At 39.5% G+C, this 19,324-nt stretch overlaps 1 protein-coding gene across 2 annotated transcripts; it reads right to left on the reverse strand.

The window, feature by feature from the left end:
- Window positions 1-1,155: 1,155 nt before the first annotated feature.
- tspan7b (tetraspanin 7b) lies at window positions 1,156-17,547 on the reverse strand. Of its 2 annotated transcripts, none has more exons than XM_062989461.1 (8): window positions 17,467-17,547; window positions 5,664-5,852; window positions 5,188-5,262; window positions 4,991-5,086; window positions 4,756-4,911; window positions 4,215-4,298; window positions 3,836-3,914; window positions 1,156-3,295 (listed from the first exon to the last, which is right to left on the reverse strand). In XM_062989461.1, exons 1-7 carry the CDS (start codon window positions 17,545-17,547, stop codon window positions 3,846-3,848), a joined length of 750 nt encoding a protein of 249 aa, XP_062845531.1. In that variant the 3' UTR covers window positions 1,156-3,295; window positions 3,836-3,845. The 2 variants fall into 2 exon arrangements, with proteins under 2 accessions (XP_062845531.1, XP_062845530.1); XM_062989460.1 differs by having other exon boundaries at window positions 1,156-3,299.
- Between the last annotated feature and the right edge of the window lie 1,777 nt (window positions 17,548-19,324).

Below are 19,324 nucleotides of genomic sequence, written 5' to 3' on the forward strand. Positions count from 1 at the left end.
ATCACTTTATCTCTGAGTACTCAGATACTCAGTATATGGTGTTCGTCCATCGTGGTCGATGATGACCATGGCTTCATGACAAGGGATGGGTCCGGAGGTGCCCGAAGAGTCCAATCCGGGCCTGGAATGACCGCCAACATGTGGGGCACACGTGAGGGTTTGGGGACTTCCTCATGGCTCGCTTTTCCTCTGATTTCTTAAGCTCCCTTGGAGAGAGCACAGCGCCAGCTGGAGCGGTCAAGGGCAAGGTCATCCCAACCCGAGTGGTTGATTCCCAGGTCTTTTAGGCTGGTCTTGAGAGAGCCTTTGAACCGCTTTCTCTGTGCTCCGACACTCCGCTTGTCCCGTCTTAGCTCGCTGTACATGAGCTGTTTGGGGAGCCGGCTGTCAGACATGCAGACTACATGACCGGCCCATCTAGCTTGCGTCTTGTGCAGGAGGGTGTAGATGCTGGGCATACCGGAGCCCTGCAGGACCTCAGTGTCGGGGATCTTGTCTTGACAGTGGATGTCAATGTAAAACAATAAAACAATTTGTGGTTGGTTATATAGAAGCAGTTGAGCTTCAGGGGAGCCGGGTATTGGTTACCCACTGTCTCTCAGCCAGTGTTGCTGTGTGTTTTATTGGGTGAATTAGTCCTGATGATCATAAAATGTATCTGTGTAAAGATGATTCACACAGGAGGAAATGAAAATACTCAACAAAAAAACAAGTTTAAATAGGGATAACTTTAAAAACTTTACATAGAGTGATTTTAGAACCCATTACGATGTCTGGCACCTTCTCTAATAAACAGGCAGTCTTGAGTTAAGCTTTGGAGTCTTCTGTTAGTGTTGATTTGTCCAATCAAACCCACCCTCATACCACCACCAAAAATAGTAAAAATATCTGTATGTAGATACCCGGCCGGCTGATAGCACTGTTGGAGTAATAGGAAAGCATTTTTTCTGCTGTGCCACCCGAGTGCCCCAATGAAAACATGAAAAAATTCACACACAAACATTGGTTTAAATATGGTTAAAGATAATTAAGGTCTAATATTTAGTTAAAATATCAAACAGTCAGTCTTTTACAAAATTTGCCTTGCAACTGTTTACTTACATACTCAAAAATCAGCTGATGCATCACAGAAGAAACAACTCAATATTAAGTGTGAATGATGAAATGAACATTTTATTAACAGACATCACAGTCGTTTACAATATCAACGTACATATTTGCTGACATGCTAGGTGGTGATGCGGTTTAAAAAGTTACATTTTTATAATACAAAGTGTGATTATTATTTGTTTACTTGTCCGTTTTCGCATTATGTGGTTTGATCTGTAACGTACTCGTAAGACTTCAACCACCAGGTAATAATACTGAATGAGCCACCAAAACTAGGGGAAGCTGTAAAATAGAATTCAGCAAATCCATCCTATACTACTGTATATAATATATAATAATCCTAATAAATAAAAAATACAGTAAAATATAACAAAACAAAATTCAATAGTTCACAGAGAACAAAATATGGAGCTAGCAGCCTGAACTACGACATTCACAGTTCAGTTCAGTCCGAGATTCAGCAACATTTTGCTCATTCCGACCATTTCCATGACTTCATTTTTGCTTGTTAACTTCATTACAGAATTTGTTTCAGTGTTTAGATTTAGATTAGCTGTTTAACTTTTGTATTTGTCTTTACATTTCATGATGTATAAAATCCTACGTGACCCAATATTTTATTTATAAAATGACTGAAATAATTTACCTCACTCACATTGTATTCCTCGTGTATTAGTCCATTTAAAAACTAAGAGATCTAGATAAGAGATGAGCCTGAGATCATCAAGAATGTATACTAAACATTAACCAAAACAAACCCCTGCAAGACTCAACCAGTCAGCCAACTAGCTTAGCAAATTAAACAGCAACATACTATTCAAGTTTCATGTGTTGTGGCTATATTTTACAGTCATATGCTACACCTCTCACTAAGGTGCGTTTAAGAACAGCATTTCTTTGCCACTTGGTATCTCACAGCAAGCTGATTTCTGTAGGAGCTAAAGGTACCAGGAATTAGAAATGAAATGCTTACTGTAAATCCTTTGTAATTTGGAACGGCTTACAATATGCATTTTAATCCTGATTCATAAAAATGTCAATATCAAAAGCACTTGATAAACAGTGGTGGTTTGGCATCACAATCTAGCACCAATTAACATTTTTGCCAGCTGACGAACAGACACAGAGTGGCAAGCAAAGCTGTCATTAAATTCACTTTTTAGGTAATCCAGTAATGACCTAGATTCCTGTTTATCTTATTTGCAGATTAGCTAAAGTGACGATGCCAACATGTGGACGCTCATGTGACACATTAGCAATAATAAGTGTTTCAAAGCATTGTCGCACCAAACTGACCACAACATTGTTCTTCTTAATATAAATACAATCTACTAGTAATAAAACTAGCAATAAAGTTCCTTCAAATAGATATTTAGCTCAAAATGTAACAATAATTTTACTATATATAATTACACAGCTTAATATTAAAGAAAATTTGCAACAAACCTCTAGTACAACCTGGCTGAAATCTCGGACTGAAAGAGCAAAGCTATAGCTATTATTCACATAATAGCATAACAGTGATAACAGAACTATATTTGATTTCCTTCTCACAGTTAAACATCTTTTATATGTATTGTCACATCGCTAGTGCAAACTAGCTATAGCAACCTTGGACAAAAAGAACAAGCTCTAAAAGGCAGCACAAGCAGAAAAACTATGTACAGCTCCATAGAAATGGGACTCGGCGAGATTCAGAAATCGAGGGCAATAAAACAAACTGAACAAAGCAAAACCTTTCTGAGATGTCTCTCCACCAAAAACCGCACTAAAGCTTACGTACAGCAACAACGACAACAAAAACTGTATTAATTCTTTTATCATATGTATATATATATATAGATTTTTTCTATTAAAACCTTTTTAGACAAAGAAGTACAGCTAGAACGCATGAAATCAGTTGGATTTAGGTTGCTGATTAAAATGGAGGTTGATTTTTAAGCAAAGAAATGTAATTGCTTGCGCATGCATGGCTTTCTACAGAGCGCAGTAAGTAAAACTTTACCTTTTAATTCTAAAAGCTGGCATTAAATGCACAATCAGGAATGATACACTACCAAGAGCAGGGCAGAGAAAACGTCAGAGTAAATAAAGAGAGAATCAAAGAACGAAGAGTAAAATGGAGTGTGCTAATTTCTTGGGTTTCCTCCTCAGGTCTCTGAATTGATGGATGCCCTCTTCATACCTGTCTGGAAAACAGTGAACATTACAAACGTCATTAGTCTCTGTATGAAGGTTTTTAATAGTCTGTTGAAGACAGTGAGAGACTCAGATGTTCAGACAGACAAGGGAAGCTCGTTCCACCATTTGGGTGCTGGTACAGAGAAGAGCCTTGATGCTCGTGGGTGGAGGATCAAGTCGTGCGAGACTAGTGGCTCGAAAGGATGATTACTTAAAAAGGTCCTGGACTTTTTGTTTTTACAACCTATTATTTTGTCAGCTTCTTCTAACAAAGGTGGCAGAAGACACATGGGAAGGTTGGAGGTGAATGTGGTTAGTGTTATTTTGTAATTAAACTCTTCTAACGCAGTCTGGTCATCTTTATCTGACCACTCCAAACAACAAGGCTTTTCTGTCTGCAGAATTGCTGCTCACTGGATGTGTTTTTTAAAGTTTCTTACATGTGTTAAAAAAAAAAAAAAAAATGCCAAGGCTGCCATGACATTCATGTCCCTTCGAAGTGTATATAATTATTTGCCCCTAACTGTGGGTGTACAAGACTGACCTGTACTCTGCTAGACCATCTCGTACTGGTTAGCAGTGATAAACCGGGACAGACAACACGCCAGCAGCATCCCGATAAGCTGTGGAAGGAATAAACACAAACACACATCATTTCTATAGCTCAGTGAACATACTAGTTTTATTTGTAGGAACCCACTGTTTAATATATATATAGTACAATAGAGCAGCGTTTTTCAAAGCCCGGATCGAGACCCTTAGGAAATCATTAACTTCCAATAGGATTCAAGTCAGGTGATAGGCTAGGTCCTGCAAGCACCTTCACCTTTAAAAATGTGTTCTCCCTTTGCCATCCGGCAATACTGTGTCTGCAATACTATCCAAAATGTATGTCAGGTACACATGTGCATGTGCATTCTCACCTGTGAGAAGGCAATTCCAAATGTCACCCCAGCAATGATGCCCATGTTAGTCTCAATAAAGGAAGTAACCAGTTCATAACAACCCTGTGAACAGATAAAGGACAATACAGTCAAAACATTTCTAGGTGACACCTAATGTTAGCATTTAGTGTTATTATAGTCAAGGGCTGACAAATGTAAATTTCACCTTTTTAAACAAGTTAAAAAAAATCAATGCAATAAAATATTGGATTAATTTTAATGCACTAAAAATATAATATTATTAAAATCCTTTTAATGTGAATTTAAGACCATGTGCTTTTATATTTCTTGTGGTCTAATGACCACACAATAATAATAATAATAATAATAATAATAATACGATAAACGTTTAATCTAGTTTAAATTCTATCTTTACTTGATGTGTGTTAATGTGTAAGAATATTTTTATTGACAGACAGCAAAAGTGCCATAAAATACATTTAACGCATGTAACTTTTAACTTTAACCATAAAATACCACATATTATTATTAATATACAGTACACAGCTGTTTATCTTACCTGCTGGTAAACTTTGGTAGCTGCTATAGTGGCGTTACGCAGATCTGAGGCGTGGCAGTCAGAGACGTTGGCACAACAACTGGGAGGAATACCACTAGTCGGGAAATACACACTGTTGAACCAGCTTGTATAGTTTAACACACCACAGCAACGAAGCTACAGATAGAGAAAAAGAAAGAATATTCAATCAAATTAATACAACTTGTTAAGTAACCTAACGGGTCAGTGCACTTACACTCCGCTGGACGTTATCCACAGCCAGACTCCTCTCGTCCTGAGCATTGTAGTTCTGCACCGCCTCACTGTAGGTCCTCAGGAAGGTTCCTTTAATCTACCCCAACACACAAATACATGGTTTATCTCCTCCTGGTTTAAACAGATGGATTTCAGACTTAATGCCATGAGTGGAGACTGTGTGTGTCTGTTTCTCACCTCGTGACGGAAAACAAAGCCAGAGATGCCAGCAATCAGCTCGGCCAGGAACACCAGCGAGAGGAACATTGCATACTAAAGAGAAATAATCAGTTGGATTTTGTTCCTACTTAAATCCTGAACAAGGAAACTAGTTAACATCAGTAGTACACTTTACATATGTGGATTTGTGTGTGTAATACAAATGATTCATTTGTATTGTTATTTAAACCAGTGTCACTGAGAACAGCTTTAGGATACCAGATGAAACAGTTGTTTGATAAGCCTATTTAGCTTATTTAGAGTGTTAGTTATCAGGCATGTGAAAATAATTGAATAAAACAGACAAGAAATGCAGTTAAGCATCAACTAATGACCTTCAGTCTGGCCCAAACCCTGTGTTTTTACTTAATGATATAATATATATGAATTATTGAAGGAATAATTATACTGAGCCATTTAGGATGGTTCCTGATGGTTCCTGTTATCTCTCTTACCAGTTTGAGCATCCATGGGCTCCCCCTGCAAGTGGCAAAACATCCAAACAAGCCGAAGACGATGATGATTGTACCAGTTCCAATAAGGACGTAGGGTGCATTAGTGGAGTTCTCAGCGATCAGAGAGATGTACGGTCCAAGCATAAACTTCCCCCATAGTCCCACAGCCAGGAGGATAGCCCCTGTGATCTGTCCAAATACAAAAACAAACATATATGTTATATTTCTCTTTCACTCCTCCCATCTAAAACCTTACTAGTAAATTCATGCCCACACAAACCAACACTAGTGCAGTGTGGGCAGCAGGTGGCGCTCAAGACTTACACAAAACATAAAGACCAGAAACACCAGGGCTGAGAGAAATCCTGCAACAATCCAACAAACCTTGGAAAATGTAGTGTACTTCCAGTGTGCCCTTCACATCTATACAAAATCTATACTGACTTTGTACTTTAACATTTAAACTGAAAAATTTTTTTTAATAGCATAAACAAAGATGTTTAAACAACATCATGACACTGTTGTTGTCAATTACACCTTCAAGATGGGGTTCCTGGAGCCTATCCCAGCTTTTCAATGGGCGCAGGGCACACAGAAACACCCATTCACCTATACGGCAGTTCAGTGTCACCAATTAACCTGACTGCATGTTTTTGGACTGTGTGAAGAAAACCGGAGCTGCTGGAGGAAACCCATACAGACACGGGGAGAACATGCAAACTCCGCACAGAAAGGACCCAGACTGCCCCACCTAGGGATCGAACCCAGGACCTTTTTGCTGTGAGGTGACAGTGCTACGCTTTGTAAATTATGCCATGAGGGTTCTTTCATTTTTTCATGCTCATCAGAACTTCACATTTGACCTCATAGGCTATTTTTTTCAGTGCAATCCTGTAAACAAGTGCGTATTCCAACCAATCTTAGCCAGAATTCGTAATTAATAGCTTTTGAAAAATTCTGTGACCTTATCTGCATTCCAGACATCCAATATGATGTCCTGACCCCAACAATGAGAACTGCTGATGTATAATAAAACGACTTTAACCTCTGTCTACCTGTCTTCTTCACTATTCTGGTAAGTGCAATTTTCGCTTTGGCACTAACAGCTCTGACTTCACCATGAAGGTGCTAATTAATGTGTGAAAACGATGTGTGTGAGAGACTGTTGGTGCGTACCGAGAACTTCTTTACTATTTTTACAAATTATGGATAGGAAAAAACAATAACACTATACAACCTGTTAAAATGTACAGTGCTGAAAAATAAATGCCTCCTTTCAGATTTGTTGTGAAGAAGCAGAACACCTTAGGTTGGTTACTTAGTTAACACACACAACTGTTGGTTATTTAAGCAGAGGCTAACCAGACAGGTGGCCAGGGTGGAACTGTATTTTCATGACATCTCTGTGGCTGTTGGTGCCACCTCACTGGCTTCACCTTTGCTTAATAAGTGCAGTCAAAGTCCAGAGCTGGTAATTACATTGGTAACCGGCCAATGACCAACAGAACTAATAGACTTGTTAAGCAGAGATTAATTAAAAAGGAAGGCCAGCCAATCCTCTCGCCCTCATCACAGTATAGCTGTCTGTAAATCTGTGTTACACAGGAGATGAAAAGATAAAAGACTAATCTGGAGCTCAGATCCACCGCCGATACTTTTCACCGCTGATGGATGTTACCTGACAACTGGCATTATTCAGCTGGCATCAAATGACTTCCACACAGTCTCTTTCATACCCTCTACAAGACCTGTAATGGCATTTCAGCATGGTAAAATGAATTACTTCATTTACAATTACAAAACTGCCACTCCGCAGCGTCTCTTCGGGAAAAAAAACAGCATTTTTATCTCTGACAACTCAGTAACGCCTCCGGTGTTATGCAAGTCACAGCACATGTTCAGAAAAAAATCAATTATGCCACCCGTTGGCGGAAACAGCATTATATTACATCACCAGACACAGGAGTCATGGTAACTAGGATTAATCTCGATTCAAGAAATCAGAGTTTTGCAGATCTTGGTTCTCAGGCAAGGAAGCAGACGCTATCTGGTTGCATCCTTAAGCTAAGACGGACTAGCCCTGCACTAAACAGTTAGGATTTCCGCTGCCCTAACACACCCATATAGACTTTTAAAGTACTGGTGATTACCTGTTACTTCACACTTTGCAGATCAATGAGAATACAGCAGTGTAAAGCCTGTCCACACAAGGAGGTTTGGGTAAAAAGCTGAAAAGCACATTGCCACTTGTGACACAAAGTAAGAAGGATGCAGAGCAGCTATAAGGATAATAAGTTAAATAATACTTATTTAATCGAATCCCAGCTCTGCCATGCAGCCACTGTTGGGTCAAAATACGCAGCCTGCATCACTGAATAAAGCATTTACCACAGGTTACATGCCAATTCATTCTAAATGTGTGTAATGAGGATGAGAGCAGGGCCTGTATGACCAATTGGGGTTCCACTCTAAACCTGTCAAATCGCATCTTTATGGCCCTCGCGTCACACACAAGAACACAGTCATGCTTAAACAGGAAAGGGCCTCAAAAAGTTAAAAACTAGATGTGCTAACGGCCGGGGAGGCATCAACACAGACGTGATTGACTATGTCTGAAAGGGTGACGGAACAGTCTAATCATCATGAGGTGCATACGTCAGTAAGGGGGTTTGCATCAGAAAGGGCATCTGGCGTAAAAACTGTGCCAGTTCGGGCACACGACGGACCAGAATGAACCACTGTGTTGCGGCCGCTAAATATGGGAGCAGCTGAAAGAAAAACAGAGATGAGATGAGAGAGAGATGAGAGAGAGATGAGAGAGAGATGAAAATAATGTCATCATTAAATTCATCTTATACGCAGTTTGCGGAAACAAAGAGGCAGAACTCATCATTTAGTCATAGGAGAAGCTCGTATCCATGGCAACAGTACTACCTTAAAACCCTGGTCTAACCTCCGTCTGGTAACACGCACGGTACATGGAGACGGAGACACGGAGACACTGACAGACACACACGGACACACACACACAGACACACACACACAGACACACACACACACACACACACACACACACACACACAGACACACACAGACGGCCAGACAAAGAGAGAAACACACAGGCAGAGACAGACAGACAGACTAACTGATACACACAAAGGCAAAGACAGACACATGGACAGACAAACACAGAGACATACAGACACAGACAGGTACATATAGATAGACGGACACACACAGACACATGGACATACAGACACAGACAGACAGACACACAAACAAACAGATGGTTAGACAGATAGACGCAGACAGACAGACACACACGGACAGACACAGATGGACGGACACATGGATGGACACAGACAGAGACATACAGACACAGGCAGACAGACATACAAACAAACAGATGGTTAGACAGATGAACGCAGACAGACACATACAGACAGACAGACACATACAGACAGATGTCATTCAGCATTACCAGCTTTATTTAAACATCTCTCTGTTCAGGTAAACTTTACTTTAAATATTAACAGTGAATACTGGACAGATGATTCTTGATTCTGTGGTTTCTGAGTCACAGTAAGTTATTTTTATTACAGGTCCACATTTCACTCCCTCATCTAACTGTGCAGTTGTCTGTGACTGAATGACTGATACATGATTAAAGCCTGCTGCTCTTCAGCACTGACTGATTTTCAGTGCATTTTTTCTTATAGGTTGCATTATAAAATGCAATAGGAGGTTCTGGACACGCTCAGGTGTCTGTGATATGATGCGTCACTGCGTCTTTACATCTATTTGATGATAAAATCGAGTGAATAAGTGCCAAACCTAGAAACAGTCTTGAGTTATTTGGGCTGCATGTTTGGGGTTGTTGTCTTGCTAAAGTGTTGTTTTTTCCTTTCTCTATAAATGCAGTGTTCTAATAATACATGAAAGGACTCCAGATCTACAGTATGTGAGTCCTCAGACTTTATTAAGCGGAGAGAAGATATCCGATCTTCTAACAGTTTTCAGTAATGCATTTCCTTTCTGGATGCTGTGGAGAGATGGAGGGAGGTAATTACCTGTGATTTCTTGGCCGACTGAACCATCTTCTCATGTGTAAAAGCTTTTAACATCTCTCCTGATCAGTAAAGCAGGAGGCGGCTTCCAGGAAAATGTGCAGTGTGTCTGGAGAAAGGCGAGTGATCTGAGAACTAATGTTACTACACCCATAAAGTCCACACAGTTTGTCTTGACGTGGACGAACACGAGAGAAAGCAAAAGTAACAATGCGTTAAATAGGAAGATTTAATAGAAGGAATTACATTTTTTTTTTAAATCTGGAGACAAATAGTGGAAGATAACAGAGCTGAAGTTAATAGGATGTAGGGTGGTGAGAATAGTTCTTCAGCCATGATCGAAGATGAGCTTTAAAGAACAGCAGCCAAAATATACAGGAACAAAAAGGGGAAAAGTTTGCCTCATGTATGATTTAAGTAAAACAACCTAAAACATTACGTGCGCAAACCTGGAACTCAATACAGCAATCAGATATTTATGGCCTTTAGCAGATGCTGTTATCCACAGCAACTTACAAATGCTAACAATCAAGCCTTGCTCAGGGGTCCAACAGTGGGAACTCAAACTACTCAGCCTTAACCACTACACTACCACTACCACATCCATAAATTCATTCAGTCATCCAGCCAGCCAAACAATGTCATTGACAATTCACCCAGAAAACCATTCATTCATTCACTAAACACACACAAACAGAGCTGACCAATTACACCAACTTATATCCATTCATTTTCCCATCAGTCCTTGTTCATTAATCCTTTAATTCATTTATCCATATCTGAATGTCTTTAGGATTCTCACATGGTGACTAGGTGCCTGGGTAAATGTTGAAGCAATAGACGACAGTCTAGCTGGCTTAATTAAAACAGGGTAAAATGCAATGACCAATAAAAAGCACCAAATAAAAACAGCTGAGTCAACATCATTAACACCTGTGAACACAGCTTTGTATTTCTGAGTTGTGAGTCACACAGTTAGTGAGTCAGGACGGCGTAGGTGCTAAGCGCTCGATTCTTTCTACCAAATTCAAACACGTCCAAGAGAAGAGTAAAACTGAAATGCTGAAAAGTAGCACTAACACCGTGTTTACGTTAACCCCAAAGCTACTCGTCACAATGATGAGGTGTTTGAGTATTTATCACCTGAGTGTAAACAGAAGACCAAAAATATCCTTCTTTAATTAGCAGAGCAATGTAAACTCGACTCACGGAGATGTTAGCGCTACTGTTAACATACGGTCTCGCGTTTTCCACTCACACATTCCTGAACCACAGATTTCACAAATACTGACTAATTACAGGGTCAGCAGCGTCATCTGTGGATTTATCTGACCTTTACACCTTTCAGGAGGTGAAACAGAAATTCTAATGAGATATTTTTCTGCTAACTCTGTGATCACTATTTTGAGACAAAACTTTAGCCTATTTAATAAGACATTCATATATTTAATATCTGGGCCTTATCTTGTAGTAAATCTGTAGATTTGTAATGTAGAAACTATGTAGATTTTTTGAACAATACAAGACAACAAATGGACCAATAGAGTCACTGTTTGATTTTTAGGAATTGAGTTCTCTTTCTGTCTGGGCAATCCAGTTCCATTTTTCCATTTGATGAAGATATATAAACATTTATTATAAAATTAAAATCTAATAGACATTCCCTTTAAGTAAATTAACCTTAAATCCATGCAGATCTTTGTTTCTATAAATAAAAGCCCGTCCATAATGTTAATGGGACAACCACAACAGATTTTCAGATTGAAGGCTGAGATAAACAGTATGATACATCTATAATATCTCTACATACTAGAGTGTATATAAAACTACACCACATCTAGGGCTACACATTAAATCTTTCTCTAGATGTCTATACTCCTTATATTACCAGCTGAAGGTTGTACATTTTGCTCAAGAGTCCAGCAGTGTTTTTAAGTAGTCAAGGAAATTGAATTTCACTGCCCCTGACAGGTACCCTACACAGGTGGCACATCTTAAATACCTATTGCTTGTGCTCTGATTAATGAGTCTATAAGAAATCATTAATGTGATTGACTTTTTCACAATAATGGCAGCTGAACATGCTTTATCTTGAAAACATTTGAGGTTCCGTTCTGATCCATATTTTACCCACCATGGTTTGAGAACGATCTACATCCAGTTAATGCTACACTAAAGCAAACACTCTACATAAATGCTCACTAACACTAATGTTTTTCTCAATGAGCCATCAGCCTTAATGTGTTAATGTGAGGAATATGAGCATTTAACAGTCTTAAGCACAAACAAAGAGCTGCCGCTGAACACAAACACATACCGCTACTTCTCACTCTTCATAGCACTCTCTGTAGCAGGAGTTTTGATTATCCTGCATCAACAATCAAATGTATTTTACATCGTACCCAATAATTTGGGGCTTTTTACTGTTTTAATATTAACAGTATAAGTTATTTTGGACATCTGTACATATCAGTACTGGTGCATCGGCACATGACAAATATCAGACATCAGCATTGGCCCAGAATTTCCATATTGGTGCTTTTAATTTAGTCAGATGAACCCGGATAATCCTAGTGAACAAACATTTACATAAAGATCTGTATTTAAAATCAGCAGCATTTGTCTCTATGTTATTGCAATTATTCTTTTTCCACTAGTTGTTTATTCTTGGAAAACCATGTAAAGCATTAACAACAGGTTTACTTTTTAGGAAATCTGCAATTATAATGTTACAATGTGCATTAGTGAGCAAACCCTAATAAAATGAATAGAGATTAATACTATACAAGTTGTTATAACATTTCCATAAAAGCACCACACCATGGCAACAGAGAGCGTAGCCGTCACAGATGTGATTCAATGCTCGGGATTAGAAACAGGAGGTGAAGTCAACAAATAAACACACACACACACACAACAATATTGCAATATAATAACTGTCATGTGTGCTACTTCAGGAACTTCCGAGTCTTATCTCGATGACAGCACTGACCAAAACATGCCTGCAACGTGTTTACAAGGAGGGCTAAATATTCCCAGGAGGATCGTGTTAGCTTACATAAGCGTTCTCTGTAATATCAGTCGGTATGGAATCTGAGCGAGGGGAGAGCTCTGCAATCTCGGTGTTAATTTAGACTCGAGACATTTTGCCCTCACTGCTCTGGGTAACAACATACCGACAGCTGACCAGAGGGTGTGCCATGCGATTGAGGTGTGAAATCAAACACACTGGGCTCCATCAAGAACAGAATATTAACACTACTCTTAATGCATTTATATTCATTTGTTTTTCATTAATATTACAAACAGAAGCTGTTTTGCATCAGTATGAAATCTGAGTGCATGTTAAACTCTGCACATGTGGTGAATGTGGATGATCTGGCATCATGTTTCAGTATAAAGGCAAATGCTCACGGGTCTGCTCACAGTGTTTATGTTCATCTTTCTGTTCCACAAGCTGTTTTTTAAATCAATAACTCATGTGTGACTTGTTGATATGAAACTTGGTGATGTTTTAATGGGACGCTATATGCTTGTTGGTTATTGGTCTCTCAAAGCTACTCCCAACACCATTTGTGTTCAAGAGACCACTAAAATGATTTCCAAATCATTTACCTAGCAAGCTGCCTTCTGATTGACACATTATAAGTGATATCTTTACACACTACCTTTCCAAAAATTCAGACTATTCACAATCAAATCCATGAACAACGTTGCACATTAATATAGAGGCATAAAGCACACTGACTCTAGACTGTGGAGCACAGTATACAATTTCTCCTACAACCTGACAGGGTAATAAATGGGGAATAACAAAATGAACTATACCAACGGTAAAGTTTGGTCAAGAGGGAATGTCATTTTCACACAGGTTTAATAATGAGTGACAGTGGAAGGTAAAAGTGTCTCTGTATGGCAGAGCAGATAAAGAAGGGGCTGTGTGTGCCAGTCGTGCCTGCTGGGAAACATTACAGCAAAGCAAAGCAAACACAATTAACATCTCGGAGTGGGAGTGAGCTCCGTATACCCGAAAGATCCTGCTTACTGATACATCCTAGGCATTCTTCCATCCCATTAAGCCCATCATGTTAAAATGACCTGATTATTCTCTTTAACACAGTGATTTTAAAGTCTGTAATTGAAATCTGAACTGAGCTCGTAAAGGGAAATGAAAAACTAATTCTTACAAAAACATGTCGTGCATTATCGAGCTCTGAGGCCAAGTTGCTCACACAGCAAAAATGATCGCACTAGGTCGGCGGCGAACAGGAACGATGGAAAACAGAATCTGGGTCAGCAGACACCAGAGAGATGCAACAGGGGGTCAGGATTAGAGAGAGGAACATGGGAGTGAACTGTGCTGTAATTCCAGGCTTTTCTGAGCAAAAAAACATACTGACACCAAACCAGCATTGGCATGGACATTTTAAGCATCCTACAAACCCCACATATTGATGCTCATCTCAATAAAAATAACGTTTAAATATCAGCAGTGTAACAATCAGAGCATTATTATATTTTTATAACACAGACGTTACGACACATACAGCGACTCAATCTGTAGAATCCTGTACATCATAGTGGATACAAGCATGCCATGCCTTTGTGTCCTCTTAGGTTAAACCGCATTTTAATACTTTTCCACAAATAAAAGCACCTTGGGCAGCACAGTGGCAGAGTAGAGTGGGTGCCGCACATGGGAACTGGGGACCAAGGTTTAAACCATTTAGAAGGTGGATTGGCTACTTTATACTACACCCGAGTTGGGGCTCTCGAGTGGCACTGTTGTCTAATATGCTAGTCATCGCTGAGATCTTGAGCTCTCAAATTCAAATCCCAGTCAGTGCTGTTGACCTGGCTGGGCACCCAAACAGGCACAAGGGGACATGCCTAACCTAAGAGAGGGAAGTCGAACAGGTTTTATTACTGATGTACAATTGTGAATTGTGAGCTCTGCTGTCTGGTTGAGCCGCCTGCACTAATGGTGGAGTGTTTGCAGCGCTCTCGGCGTGGCTCTCAGTGCGTGGCACGGTTCTCTGTGAGAGTGTGGGGGTGGTAGAGGTGGCATGAGAACTGCAAGATAGATTGCAATTGCAGTAGACTGGGCTGACCGTTAGTGCGAATTAATTATGGTTATGCAATAATCGGTTACATTGACCTGTTTCCTTTAAAAACACTGCTGAGTAGAACTGTGGCCGACTGAGGACCTTTAGAAGACAGCTGCTATCCATGAGGGTCAAACTCGGGAGCTCAAATTCTGAGAAATGCTGACTACCCCGGTGGACTCCTTCTAAATAGAACATTTTGTCATTATAGAGGCTTTAGAATATCATAATTATCAATGTTGTACATCAGATATCAACTGCATTAAAGGTGAGTCAAGAATATCATTATATCACTGACCAAGAGGTCCATAAATATTTGGAAAGCTTAGCAGACAGAACAGTCAATCCACAGACCAGCTGTGTGATACTCAAATGTCTTGGACACAGGAAGTTCTGAAATCAGCTGTCGCTCAGTTCATATCCCACACACATTCAAACCGTTACTGCAGTAGATCAGATTGCAGGAGGATAAGAGTAAACTGGGTAATCCAGATCTAAACAGTGTTCGATCAGTGCTGAATAATAATAAATCTGGTTTATTAATGAAGTAAGTCTTTAACTCTTCTCCATCACGGCCATATAGATATATAAGTCAAAGACATTGTCTGTAAATCTGAAGCAGAAGCCCCAAAGTATATTACATAATACAAACGAAATACTTAAATACTAGTTTCCCGTCACAGTACTCGACACCAGACACAATTAAAAGCAATCAGTCCACCTTCGGCATCTAGTGGGTGGAAACCGGAGTAAACCAAATATGGGGGCGGCACGTTGGCTTGGTGGGTAGCACTGTCGCCTCACAGCAAGAAGATCCTGGGTTCCATCCCCAGGTGGAGCGGCCCGTGTTCTTTCTGTGCGGAGTTTGCATGTTCTCCCAGTGTCTGTGTGGGTTTCCTCCCACAGTCCGAAGATACTAAATTGTCCATTGACATTTCACTTGTGGACTGATGAATCTTGTGTAACCAGTAACTACCTGTCCTGTCATGAGTGTAACCAAGGCGTGTAAAACATGATGTCCCTAATACATCCTAATAAATAAATAAATGAAACCGATTATGAAATAAAGAGTCCCAACTTACTTGGTTTTAAACATGTAGTTAAATGCACAGTGTAGAAGAACCTGGACACTATACTGGACTACACTTTATAGTATACTAATCCACCTCTAAACTACATCCCAAACCTCATCCCATCCTTCTAACTAGTACACTAATACAGATCTAGGCTTTATCCCAAACCTACATACTATCCTTCGGACTAGTATACCAGTACAGATCTAGGCTCTATCCCAAACCTCATTGCATAAATACACTAGTCCTTCTGACTAGTATACCAATCCACCTTTAAACTACCTCCCAAACCTCATCCCATCCTTCTAACTAATATACTAATATAGAGCTAGGCTGTATCCCAAACCTCTTACTATCCTCCTTACTAATAAATAAGTGAAACCGATTATAAAATAAAAAGTCCCAAATTACTTCGTTTTAAACATGCAGTTAATTCAGTGGTGGGCAAACTACGGCCCGTCAGGCTGTTTAATCCGGCCCGCTGAGTATTTACAAAATTGTCCTAAAACCGCATTCATTTCACCTTTTCCCTGCGTTTCAATTGATTCCACTAGATGGCGCACGCCAAACACTACCGACCTTTGCTAAAGCCGAGTCTATGTGGTCTACATATTCATTTGACATATTTGCCATCACACTGAGCCCTGGTACCCCTCTGTAGTTGCCTATCGTGCCAGTGTGATCTAACCACTTGGTTGGTTTAAAACGTCACACATAAACCATTAACTTATGTTGAAATTGCTGCTTTAAACACTGAATTGGTTTTGTTGTTTAGACGGCGACACACCAAGTAGAAACAAAAATAAAAAGAATAAAAAATACATTAAAAATCACATTCACGCATGTGTAAACGTGCACATAATATCATGAGTCTGGCATTTCATTTATATTCAAAAATTCATCCTTTAATCACGAAAATAAAGGTTTGAATGTCACCAAAATTCAATACATGGGCAAGAAAGGGTGACCAACAACACTGTTCCCACTGAAACTGAATAAGGTAGGTGGGCAAGCTTTACTTTAGATTTCACATGAGTTTTACATGTAATTTATATTAGTTCCAAACCCCCGCACCCACCACCCACCCGGCCCGTCTGTCCATTTTTAAAACCCAGTGTGGCCCTTGAGCCAAAAAGTTTGCCCACCCCTGAGTTAATTGCACCGTGTAGAGGAACCTGGACACTATACTGGACTACACTTTATAGGCTATGTAGTGCACTAATGAAGGGACCAGAGGGGGATTTGGGGATGCGCACAACAGCGGGATTTAAATGCATTTATGTGCAGCGAATGATGCTGATGCATATTAAAAAAAGAGTCAAGCTTAAATGTCAACAACACATGCATTTAATTCTATATAAAGCCAAAGATGAATAAAGAAAAGGTGCTATTTATGAAAGAAAATCGCTCTGGACTGGAGCGACGCGCACTTGTTTTGCAGCAGCGCGACCCCGTGATTATAACGGTAATTTATTATAATCAAACTAATAAATGTCCACCCACACAATGTACATAAACACATCAGATATCACAGCATGTAAAGTCCAGCCTGACTCACCCAGAACACAAAGGAATAAACGACGAGCAGGGTTTTGAGACACGTTATAACGGGTTTGGTCTCCATTCTCCTCGGTGCCATACTACAGTGAGCGAAGCTGTGCGGCTGCACCCCGTCTCACTGCGCCGCCGCTCTCAAGCGCTCAGCCAATCACACAGCGAGATGCAGATGCAAGTCCCGCCTCCTCACGACGCCATATCGCACTGGCTGGAAGATCACGTGATGGTGACGAGGGTCTGCAGCACCAAGAGCGAGGGCAGGTGCACGGGCATCAGAGGGGCAGAAAAACGGCATACTGCCCCGACCAACATGTTATCCCACCGACTAGTACACTAATCCACCTCTAAACTACATCATAAACGTCATACTATCCTTCTGACTAGTACACTAATCCACCTACCTCATCCTATCCTTCTGACTAGTACACTAATCCACCCACCTCATCCTATCCTTCTGACTAGTACACTAATCCACCTACCTAATACTATCCTTCTGACTAGTACACTAATCCACCTACCTAATACTATCCTTCTGACTAGTACACTAATACAGATCTAGGCTGTATCACAAACCTCATACTTGACAGAAGCCTCAAAGTATATTAAGTAACACAAACAAAAATGATTTAAATACTAGTTTCCTGTCACAGTATTCAACACAAGGCGCAATTAACAGCAATCGGTCCACCTTCTGCAGGAGGAAAAACTGGTAATGTGCATGACATATCTGATTAAAATAAGACACTATTAATAAAAGTCCACTATTTTCTGCAAAGTCTAGTTCAGAAAACACAAACTTTGCAATTAAAGAAAGATATGTGTGTAGGCTCATTCAGTCTAACAGTGCTGTGCAAAATAAGTTCACACTTTTGCTTAAAAATTGGCACACTGGTGCACCACATCAGCAGCTCTAAATTTACAACCTATTGTAAATGCAGCCGTTACTGATAACGCTAAGGCTCTGAAAAAGAGAAGTCCACAATACACTAACGTTAGCAAAAAGTTTAGATGATCTCTCATCAACCACACAACTAAACCTTGTCAGATTAAGCATCTATACTTTACTTGATCCAGCATCTTTAAGATGAGTGGTCTAATTTCCTTATGGTTGCAGAACTATCACAGGTCTGTTGCAGTGATTCCCAAAGTGGGTGCCATAACGTCTATGCAAAGGTGCCACAGAATCTACAATAAATGATACCAAAAATTTAATCCAAATACTTAACAATGCATATTTTTTATTAGGTGAGAGGAAACCAGAGTGCATGAAAAAACCTACACAGGATGTAGGAAGAAAAAGCAAAAGAAATTAATAAATGTACTGACAGGGTTCAAACTAAAAATAAGCTTCCAAAATCTAAAATACTAAAATCTAGTGAAATCTAGCGGCCAATAAATGACTTACATCTACTCCAATCAAACCCAGTCAACTTCATGCACACTGTCATTAAGTGTTACGATTCTCTTTTGCCAGCTTTAAAGGAGTCAGACAAAAATAGATGTCAGTAAAACAACTAAATAAAAAAATACAATGTGCAACCACCTTAGCTCAATATGTAATATACGTACATTTAGTGCATTAATCCATTTTAAATGTATCATTTTTGTTATGGTCATTGTGCATATAAACAAAACTACTTATTTATAAGTATAAACAAATGTCTAAAAATAAAAAAAATAAAACAGTATTGGAATGTATTGCCGGAATATACAACCAAACAAAATGTAGCTGTATTGCTACATTAACATGTAATAGATATAACTTACACATGTAGTTATAACATGCATTAGTTATAACAAGTACAAAACAGAACCAGAAGCCCTGTACATTTTATCTTTAAAAAATCTAAACATTTTTT

Source organism: Trichomycterus rosablanca, chromosome 27, assembly GCF_030014385.1.
Source record: "Trichomycterus rosablanca isolate fTriRos1 chromosome 27, fTriRos1.hap1, whole genome shotgun sequence".
Taxonomy (NCBI): Eukaryota; Metazoa; Chordata; class Actinopteri; order Siluriformes; family Trichomycteridae; genus Trichomycterus; species Trichomycterus rosablanca.